At 39.5% G+C, this 11,323-nt stretch overlaps 2 protein-coding genes across 2 annotated transcripts; both read left to right on the plus strand.

The window, feature by feature from the left end:
• Positions 1-2,657: 2,657 nt before the first annotated feature.
• On the plus strand, positions 2,658-3,641 carry LOC306863810 (trace amine-associated receptor 6-like; the record flags this gene model as incomplete). Its single annotated transcript, XM_079407359.1, has 1 exon — positions 2,658-3,641. The coding sequence occupies one exon, from the start codon at positions 2,658-2,660 to the stop codon at positions 3,639-3,641; it is 984 nt and encodes a 327-aa protein (XP_079263485.1).
• A 5,683-nt stretch (positions 3,642-9,324) lies between these two features.
• Positions 9,325-10,299, plus strand: LOC306864283 (trace amine-associated receptor 13c-like; the record flags this gene model as incomplete). The annotated part of the gene is made up of 1 exon (XM_079408205.1): positions 9,325-10,299. The coding sequence occupies one exon, from the start codon at positions 9,325-9,327 to the stop codon at positions 10,297-10,299; it is 975 nt and encodes a 324-aa protein (XP_079264331.1).
• Positions 10,300-11,323: the final 1,024 nt, after the last annotated feature.

Consider the following 11,323-nt stretch of genomic DNA (forward strand, 5'->3'; position numbering starts at 1 on the left):
TGTATTGTTCTGTGTATGTAATTTTTTATGAAGTGTTTGGAAGCTGCTCTTAAAAGATAAAAAAAAAAAGTTTTTTCTTGTTTACTGTAACTTTAATAAATTTCCATTAAATCATCGTTCAAGATATCCTAAATCCGTCCGCAATTTAGCATCATCAGTATTTTGGCATCATGAGAAAAAATGTTTGGTGTGATTTCCGTGTTTCTGTTTGGAGGAGTATGAATTTGTTTACAGCCCGTTTAAAAAAAAAACCCACATTAAAATAAATATAGCCGACTTCCTGTTGGTCGTAGCTAATGACTGTAAATTAGAAAGTTGTCCGGATTAATAAGAACAATTTATGTACCGAGTTTGGTGTCTGTAGCTATCATTATATATATATAAACATTAATAATTATATACCATTTAATGTTGATCAATATTAATTCCAAAATGTGTTAATATATTATTACATTTGAAAGTTTATCTTTTGAACATGACTATTTTTCTAACATTAAAAAGATTAATAAATGCTTTAAAAAAATTGTTCTTTGTTAGTTCATACTATCATGGAAGAATTAACATGATGTAAAAATATATTTTTCATTGTTAGTTCACGTTAATTAATGCATTTCCTAATGTTAAGAATTGAGACCTTATTTAATGATTTATAAGCATTTTTTAAAGATTTTAAAAAACAGACCCTCTCTCTCTTTCTCTCTCTCACCCAGCTCCTCAATCCACACAGTCACTCACACAGTCACTCACACCCCACCCCACCCCACCCCTCACTCAGCTGCAGGCTGACAGGGATCTCTCACTCAGAAGCAGTCTAAGAGCTCTCTGATAGTTTTTAAATTTTCTCCTAAGCATAGTGTATTGTAAATTCATGAAATTAATCACATATCCTCAGACTGTATTGTTCTGTGTATGTAATTTTTTATGAAGTGTTTGGAAGCTGCTCTTAAAAGATAAAAAAAAAAAAAAATTATCTTTTTTACTGTAACTTTAATAAATTGCCATTAAATCATCGTTCAAGATATCCTAAATCCGTCCGCAATTTAGCATCTTCAGTATTTTGGCATCATGATAAAAAATGTTTGGTGTGATTTCCGTGTTTCTGCTTGGAGGAGTATTAATTTGTTTACAGCCCGTTTTAAAAAAAAACCCACATTAAAATAAATATAGCCGACTTCCTGTTGGTCGTAGCTAATGACTGTAAATTAGAAAATTGTCCGGATTAATAAGAACAATTTATGTACCGAGTTTGGTGTCTGTAGCTAAAACTAACCCCCTCATTTTTGACAAAAGGTGGCGCTATAGAGTGCCTCTTCCACGCCCGTTTATGAGCTTTTTCCAGTGTCTAACTATCATTAATACTGATATGTGTGTTGAGTTTCATGACATTCTAAACATGTTATCTGCCTCAAAATCACCAGAAACGAATTTTCAACTTTGACACGTTGCCATGGCAACATAATTTTAGATATCAATATTCCCTTCACAGTTTTACATCGGCCGTGTTTTGACATTATTCTGGTGAAGTTTGAAGCAAATCGAGGTAAAAGAAGATGCTGAATTCAAAGCATTTTGAAAACGACACACTTCCTGCAGCCAGTTGGTGGCGCTATAACTTTCAGTCATAATAGTCACATCTATCCGATCGGCATCATACAACGAACAAATCACTGAAGTTTGATATACATCATACAATGTATGTGGACGTTATTAGGCATTTCCTGGGTCTCATTTTTCGCCATAACTTCATCGCCTCGCCACGGGCAAACCGTTCGACATATCAAAAATATCTTCGCAATTTAGCGTCCCCAATGTCTTGAGATCATGTTCACCTAGTTTGGTGGCAATCGTATGGAAATCCTCAGAGGAGTATATCAAATTCCAGAGCATGCGCTTTTTAAACAGCCCTGAATAGCCGACTTCCTGTTGGGCGGAGCCTATGACATGCTGCGCGGAAGTTGTTCGGCTCAATGAGTTCTATATGTGTACCGAGTTTCATATGAATACGTGCAAGTATGTGTGAGCTATACATCAAGCTTTCTGACAATTTTCCAGGGGGCGCCGTAGAGCCCCTGTGCCACGCCCGGGTCCCAGCCTCAGCGGCGTCCTAATGGCCGCAGGTTCCAACGTGCGTGCCAATTTTCGAGAGTTTTCGGGCACGTTAAGGCCCCCAAAAGTGCCCGGATGATTGAAATAAAAAAAAAAAAAAAAAAAAAAAAAAATAATAATCCTTAGAAGAACAATAGGGCCCTGCGCCTTACTGGCTTGGGCCCTAATAAGACTGATTACCCATTTTCTAACTGCTTGTAGGTCAAACTCGTACTTAAGACAGTCTTAACATAGAGGCTAAGTTTATGCAGTTGGCCCCTGGTCTTCATTGAGCATGTTGGTCTCTCTATGGGGTTTAACTGTAATTCCCCTGCAAATCAATTTCTCTATTCTTATGAATATTGAGCTTATGGGTGTGTTTAGAATAAACTCTCTAGTGTGGCTAGGTTTCCTTTAATATAAATGAATCCACAAAAATGGATTATCAAGATAGAACCACTTACCTACAAGCTAGAGAATTCTTCTATAGCTAAAAAATGTTGCTATGATGAAGCCGTTTTATTTTTGAGACTTGGTAATCGTAACACATTTTTGAAATGCTTAACAGGGGAATGACAGACCCAGACAACCAAGCAATAGAGTACTGCTTTTCAAACAACAACTTGTCGTGCATCAAGGAAATCAAACCTCAAGTGGAGTACATCGTTTTATACATTTTTATTTCTTTAGCATCTGTTCTTACTGTGTTTCTGAACCTGCTGGTGATCATCTCTATCTCTCACTTCAAGCAGCTCCATACTCCAACCAACCTGTTCATTCTCTCTCTGGCTGTGGCAGATCTGCTTGTGGGACTGATTGTTATACCACTTATGGGAATCAGATATATTGAGACATGTTGGTACTTTGGAGAGACATTTTGTTCTTTGTTTCCATTTATCCTTTATACTGTTGTTTCAGCATCTCTTGGTAATTTAGTTTTTATATCTATAGATCGTTACATTGCTGTGAAAGATCCTCTGCAATATTCAACAAGGGTCACAACCAACAAAGCTGTTTTCTGTATAATTTTAAACTGGCTATGTTCAAGCATATATTCAATTATCATGTTATACGATGCTATCTTCAATACAGAGAATCCATTTACATGTTACGGGGACTGTATTGTTACTGTTAAGTTTGAGTATGTTCTCACAGACCTCATCGTTTCATTAGTGGCCCCTTGTTCAGTAATCATATCTTTATACGGGCAGATCTTCTGTGTAGCAAAATACCAAGCTCGGCTTATAAACTCTGTCACAAATGTCAGCAAGTCAGAAAAAAAGGCAGCAAAAACACTGGGGATTGTGATAACAGTTTATCTTCTGTGTTGGATACCATATTACATGGTCTCACTTTTTCCAGGATATGATTCGAATGAATCAGCTGTAATGAACATTATGTGTTGGATTATGTATATGAATTCTTGCATGAATCCTCTTATCTATGCATTATTTTATAAATGGTTTAGAATATCAGTTAAACACATTCTGTCTCTGAAAATATTTGAACCATCCTCAGATTATTTAAATCTGCTCTCAGAGGTAACTGATCAGTAATCTGTAATGTTAAAGGAATGTGAATGGAAAACAAATGGATTTCAATATGTATTTTGCTGGCCAGACTGTAGTAATTTACTTTATGTTCTGCAACATCTATAATAGCAAAAGCTGCTGTTTGATAGCACTTTTAAAGACAACTGCAGCAGAAACAACTTTGTGTCAGCAAATAAATAACTATAGGAGATAAATAACTGTAATAAAAATTATTACTCATTGTTTTTCCTGTTCCCCTGATAATATGGTTTCTTCTGTATCCCCAAAAAAATACAGAATGTGAAAAAAAATGTGATTCCATTATTTTCCTGGGACCTACCAAAAAGGTTCAGCATTCAAATTGTTCTACATCTTTAATGTATGGCATTACGGCAAGACATCCGGCAGGACATCCAAACGCTCACCACCACAAATATGGCTTATCATCTGAAATAAGTATTAGCAACTTTACATGGCCGCTCAATCTAATGTTAACCTAGAGATATGTCTGCTATTCAAGTGTCTGTGCAAAGTGTGGAAGCTGAATAGCAGCACACTCACTGCAGGACAGATGGAGGAGCCGGTGTGCTCACTTGCTCTTAAAATACTCCGTAATGTTTGGTCATACAGATAAGAGTAGGTCTAATACATCTCTCAAATATGTAAAGACTCTGTTTATTTGTGTGCACTCACAAATTACAACAAAGCGCGCTTTTGTAAAATAATGAAAGCAAACATGTAACAAATTAGCTCAAGTGAGATGAGCATAATTAATCATAACGGGTTGTTATCAATTATATATTCATCTACAGGAATTAACTATAGCATTTAATAGTACAACAAAATTATTTGTTCATCCGCAGTATGGACAGTTTTAATCGTCTATTGACTCTAAGGAAAATTATTTCTCTGGCCACGAAGAATAATTTCCTTACTAGTACATTGCTCTTAACAAAACCAGAACGTTAAAGTGACCTCATTCTGTGAGCAGCAGACACAGACAACAGAGCATGAATACATATGGATGTTTATAAAACTACACTACAGGGGAACATGCAACATCGAACTAGACACAAACATACACAGTCAACATAGATGCCAAGGCAAGGAAGGCATGGAGAGAGAGAGAGAGAGAGAGAGCGCGCTCGTGCGTAATGGCAGGATTTATACATCTGCTAACCACAACCTGTTAAGAACCATCAGAGAATCAAATCACCTTAATTAAGAGGGGTCGAAGCCTAGAAGCGCATCTGAATAGTTAACAAGCGGTTACTTGCACTGGTTTTGTTGATGCTGAGTTAAGTATCCTGCTGCATGTATAACGCGTAGATTCCTGGTGAATTCCTTTAGGAGTGAAAGCTTCGTCATTCCAGCCGTGGGTTGATTGGTCCGAAGTGAATCGACAAAGTTACTGGACTCAAAACTGCCAGAAGCTCAGACTCCCCCCGAAAGGGGAGCTGTGAGATTTCCAAGGTGATGTGTGTGTCTCCAGGGCACCGAAAAAAAAAGAAAAAAAAGAAACACCTTTTGGGTGTGGAAGTAGTTTTATCTGGTTTCCCTGTAACACCCATTTTGGTTAGTTTGACCAATAACAAGGTGCATAGTTTTAGCGGGAAAGTGTTTCTTTGTCCCATTTGACACCTCATTTGCATGTTTTAAGACTGGTCTGGAGAATCGGTGTAGTTTTGCTCACAGTGCAGTAAAACTAGTATGATGCATTTCACGATCACAGTGTACATCATTGTTTTAGGAATAAAGAGCAGGGCCCATATACTTAAAGATTATAAGAATCCTTTTAGAGAGCTCCAACAGAGCTCCAGTTCTAACTAAGAGTCTTAGCTTAAAAGTGATTCAGGACCAATCTGAGAGCAAGGAAAAGCGAGGAATATCTCTGAGCGAGGAAAAGACAAAAACTTTTATCTTAGTGAGGCGGCGAGGCTGACTCCGTTGCTAGCTATGACACAGTTTTTTGAAGACTGTGATTGGTTTGTTGTCCAAGAAGGAAATAAAAGAGTGCTTTTAAGAGTAGGGTTTATTATAAGCCTTCACTTGTAATTTTTCCTGTTTTACCGTACTCTCGCTCTCTCTCACACACACACACACATTGGTTTTTGTGGTTTATGGGGACTCTCCATAGGCGTAATGGTTTTTATACTGAACAAACTGTATGTGCTATTGCCCTACACCAACCCTACACCTAAACTTAGCCCTCACAGGAGACTTTGTGCATTTTTAGATTTTCAAAAAAAACACCATTTAGTATGTTTAAGCCTTTTGAATTACGGGGACATAGGCAGTGTCCTCATAAACCACCTTCATATTGTAATACCTCTGTCATACCCATGTCATTATACAAATTTGAAGACTGCGCAGGACCGTGAATTGGTACGCTTTCCCCTCGAATGCAAATCTCAGGAAGCGCTTGTGTCGGGGGGCTACCTGAATGTGAACATAAGCATCATTTAAATCAGTGGTTCTCAATTCCAACTGTGTTCCGATTGGCACAGTCCCTACAGAGTCTTCATTGCTCCCTCCCTGAGCAGGGGAAATCCCTTAAGTTTTGAAGTTTACTTCACTTCGGAACATTCAATCACGGATGGGCATTTACATTCGAATAGAACAAACGTCTGAAACGATAAGAGAAACACACAAAATGTGCAAAGCGGGGGGGCGCGAGGACTGGAATTGAGAACCGCTGCTTTAAATCCATGGAGATAAACCAATCTCCCGGTCTGATATGTGAGCGGATTTGTCTCAGCGTAATCATTTTGAACGAACGCTTTGAAAGCGAGCGATTGAGGGGTCTCAGGTCCAAGATTGGGCGGAGTCCGCCGTCTTTCTTTGGCACCAGAAAATAACGATTGTAGAATCTGCTCTCGCGGTCTGGTCTGTGAGGGGCGTTGTCTCTACAGCACGCTTTGCGAGAATGTTGTGCATTTCCTCTCGCAGAACTGAGGCATTCCGATCCCGTACAGTTGACTAACACACCGTTGAAAAGGGGGTGTCTGCGGAAGAACTGAAGCGTATAGCCGCTCTTTATTGATTTCATAACCCATTCTGATACCCCTGGCAGTGCCTGCCACGCTTCTGTGAACTGTGACAGGGGGCGAGGGCGGGCTTCTTCAGTGGCTCGTCTTCAGCGCTGGGTGCAGCTTTCCTCCTCCGAGAGACAGCATCAGGAACGCGGCTTCGATTCCGGTGCCAGTGGTCCACTGTTTCTGTCAGGGCGGGGTCTCTGGCGTAACCCTTGGAGAAACCCTTACCGGCAAGGTTTGCAGTGGCGCTGCAAGGTTTAGAGGGGAGAGACACGTTGTTTCTCACTCTCCAGTTCGCCGTGGCTGAAGAACAGAGATGGGCAGCGACGGCTTCTTCCATGGGGGAAGTTTGACATACCCCACTTGGTCAGCTCCGTCCACAGAAGACAGGAGGGAGGATCCCGGATTATGCAGCAGACTTTATTTCGTCGTGCACCTCGGGGAAAAAGGGGCCGGGGCTCGCGGGAGTGTCTCCGCGGAGGTACCACTCGTCCAGACAGGAGGCTCGGCAGGAGGCGCCCATTCCAAACCGAGCTCATCCACTGCCTTGGACAGGACGCTTAGGAGCACAACATCACCGTGATGGATGGCGCAGTGTAATCTAGTGGGCTATTAGACCACTCCTCTCTCGCAGACGCTGCCACTGAAATGGCATCATCCTCCTCGTCAGCGCCCACCATGGAACCGAAAGACACCACATCTTGAGCGTCGGGGGAGGGGCGGAGATCAGCGGTCATGAAGCGCACTGGAAGGGGACGTGCTGCAGGGGGGTGAGGAGCGCATGGGCACTGAGCTGGCGCAGGCTCGTCATTCGGAATGTATTTCCCATAACAATGTAGAGTGACCGAATTGAAAGGGAACTGTGTCCGCCAAAAGCTTCAGGATTTAACAGCCAAATCTTTCTCTCAGGTGGCTGATCTCCTTCATTCTAGCAACGGCCCGCCGGTGACAAAACAAACTCGGGCCGAAGGTAGATATACACAACTACACCCAGTGCGGACCTGCCGCGTGTACAACAGCTTTCAGCCGAGATCGGCCCAGATAGAAAAAGCCGTCTGTCAGCCAGAAGTGTTTTGTAGAGTCGGCACGGCTCTGGCCCATTATCTTCTCACCAATGTCGAGACTGAGCCGACAGTGCCGCATTTCGGCCAGAATCGGCCCGAGTGTGCTTGCTATCTGGGTTATCATGTTAATTACTGTGCGCGTTTAGCCCCAACAGCAGGGGCGCTTTTTACCCCAAAAACCATACTTTTACATATTCTTTCATTATTTAAAAACTGTTGCTTTAACTATCATAAACAAAACTGAAAATTGTTAAGACCACCTTTGTCTCAAAATATATGCATTAATTTTAGCGATTCTCATTTGCTACTTAAATTAAAACATTTAAAAAAACATAAAACATTAGACCAAGTAAGCACAGAATCAACTTTGCACTGCTGCGCGCAATAGCATCAAAGATCAGACAAATAAACACGTGCATCTTGAAAAGCGAATGTTTTGCGAAGTGCTAAGCCATGTTTTTGTGCCATCTAGTGATTTAGATGAAAATAATATCAAAGGCGCCTTTTACCCCGGGGCGCATGTAGCCCCGTTGTATCCTATTAATAATAATAATAATAATAATAATAATAATAATAATAATGAGAATATATTCCATTGTCAAGGATAGCCACATACAGATCCTGGGGGACGACACGGACCCGATCTGCAAAAACACCTCCATTCAACGTTCAACAAACAAACTAAGCACACCTGCCTTAGGATTTAGGATTCTTTCCTTTCGCTCCCTTTCCCTCTCCTCTCCTTCTTTCCTCATTTTTGCTGTTTTGTTTGGTTTTAGGAAATAATAAAATAAATTATCTTGCCTATCCTCTCAGGATTCCTGGTACCCAAGGCACATCATTTTTCTTTTGTAGCATAAACACCATCAAACCGATGAAATCTTCAGATCTTCCAATGTTTCTCTATGGCGCTGACACCTAAATATGTCCGAGTTCCGGTCCCTGTGCAACTGATGCTCGACAGCCACTGGCTCATCTGTGTTCGATGAGAGGGGCTTACTGATATGTCAATTATCAAATTACTTAAATAATAGTTGTTGAGCATTTTAGTTATGTATTTTACGGTCTTGTGACTGGACCAGTAAAACTTTTGGGATGGCAAGTAAAAGTCCTTGGTGTTTAACCCTGAAAAAAAAATGCAAGTGTTGAATTACTTTCATGATGTACATTTTTCCTCATTTATCAATGACGAATAACAACAGTTTTTGTCATTGATTTCATTGTCAAAATTATCAACATGTCTCTGCACCACTGATATTAACGAGTGCCTGCAAAATATCTTAAATTGAAATGCAGATGTGTATTATTTGCATTAAAAATACTATACATCCGATTTATCACTGAATATTATGAATATTTAAATAGTAGGTGGGTTTAATACAATGTAAAAAAAAAAAAAAAAAAAAAAAAAAAAAAAAAACACATTTAATGGGATGTCCCTGTTTTCTGTATATAAATTAGAGTTGAGTCAGTGAAGGAAAGGGGAAAGCCAAACTGACAGCTTGAACATTGTACCACAGCTTCAAAGTGGTCTGTTGATGACAAATGGGGTGAATATCAGAGGCAGGCTACAAATGAGTTTATAAATAATTGTGAAAATTGTGCATCATGGAGGACAACAGGCAAGGAATACAGTATTGCTTTCCAAAAAACAATATGTCTTGTTTCAAAGATATCAAACCTGAAGTGGAGTATGTTTTTTTGTACATGTTCATTTCTTTATTATCTGTGTTCACTGTGTTTCTGAATCTGCTGGTGATCATCTCCATTTCTCACTTCAAGCAGCTTCACACGCCAACCAACCTGCTTATTCTCTCTCTGGCTGTGGCTGACCTGATTGTGGGACTGATTGTTATACCATTCATGGGCATCAGATTCATAGAATCATGTTGGTACTTTGGAGAGACATTTTGTTCTTTATTTTTATTTACTATTTTCATGGTTGTTACGGCATCTCTTGGTAATTTGTTTTTTATATCTGTAGATCGTTACATTGCTGTGAGTGACCCTTTGAGATATGCAGTAAGGGTCACGACTGATAAAGTTGTTTTTTGGATTATTATAAACTGGTTATGCTGTGCCATATATTCTGTCTTTATCTTATATGATACTATGTTCTACCCAGAGATGCAAAATGGGTGTTATGGAGACTGTAGAGTGTCTTTTAAGTTTGAGCATTTCATCACAGACCTCATGGTCACTTTTGTTGCCCCTTCTTCTATAATCATGTCTATATATTTAAAAATCTTCTGTGTTGCGAAATATCAGGCCAAGGTTATAAATTCTGTCTCAGGTGTCAGCAGATCACAAAAAAAGGCAGGAAAAACTCTGGGGATTGTTGTTGCCGTTTTCTTCATGTGTTGGATACCGTACTATATAATCACCCTTATTGAAGGAAATGAGTCAACAGAATCAGTCGAACTTAATGTAACATGCTGGATTTTGTACATGAATTCCTTTATGAATCCACTTATCTATGCACTGTTCTATAAATGGTTTAGAATATCAGCTAAATACATCGTAACTCTAAAAATATTAAAGCCATCATCTGAATTATTGAATCTCTTCCCAGAGGATAAATAATCCATATCTATGTATCTATTTATCTATTTCTAATCTCTCTCTCTTTCTCTCTACAGTTTATAAGAGTTTTGTTGGGATAGTTACTGATCTGGAATATTTCTTCTTGCTTCTTCCTCCCTGATGAAGTGGGGTAAATAAAATTCACAGAACCTCTGCAAACATGAGTTGTTTCTTTTTAAATCAAGATTTTAGGAGGTATACAGTGCCCTCGACGTATTGGAACAGTATAGACAAAATTGCTCTGTTGGCTGTAGAGTCAAGACATTTACAAATATGATTAAAAGATGAATATGAGACAAAACTACAGAATGTCACATTTTATTACTGGGTGATTCAACACATAGATGTTTTACCAGATAAGAAGTTCATCTGATGTGAGCATAAGTATTGGAGCAGTTGCCACACAGGTCTTTCTAAGTGATCAGCTGTGTCCTGTTGCATTAATTCTTCAGATATTAAAAGCAGGGAATGTGTCGTATCAGTTATATCCATTACTTCTGCATTCTGAATCTTGCATTCAATGATGACACACACAAACCAGGATGAAGATGAGGGAGCTGACTTTGAGAGAAAAGCAAGCAATTTGGATGCTAAAAGAAAAGAGGAAGTCAGTTAGAGCTATAGCAAAAACAAAGGGCATGGAGAAATTAAGAGTTTGGAAACCACCAGCGACACCAGCAACGACCTGATCGGCTGAGAAAACAGCAGTAGTTGATGACAGACAAATCATAAAAGCTGTGAAAATGAATCCTAAAAGACGTGTCTGTAAAATCACCAACAACTTCCAGAAAGCTGGTGATGCTCTGACAATTTACTGTCCTCAGGAGACTTTGACACAGAATTACAGATGCTACACAGCAAGATGCAAACCTCTGACCAGCACCAAAAATAGAAAGGCAAGATTAGAGTTTGCAAAAAAGCACAAAGGTGAGCCAGAAGAGTTTTGGAACTGTGTTTATGGACCGATGAGACAAAGATGAACCTTTATCTAAGTGATGGGAAAGCAAAAATGTGGAGAAAAAAG

Source organism: Barbus barbus (genome assembly GCF_936440315.1).
Source record: "Barbus barbus genome assembly, chromosome: 45".
NCBI lineage: Eukaryota > Metazoa > Chordata > Actinopteri > Cypriniformes > Cyprinidae > Barbus > Barbus barbus.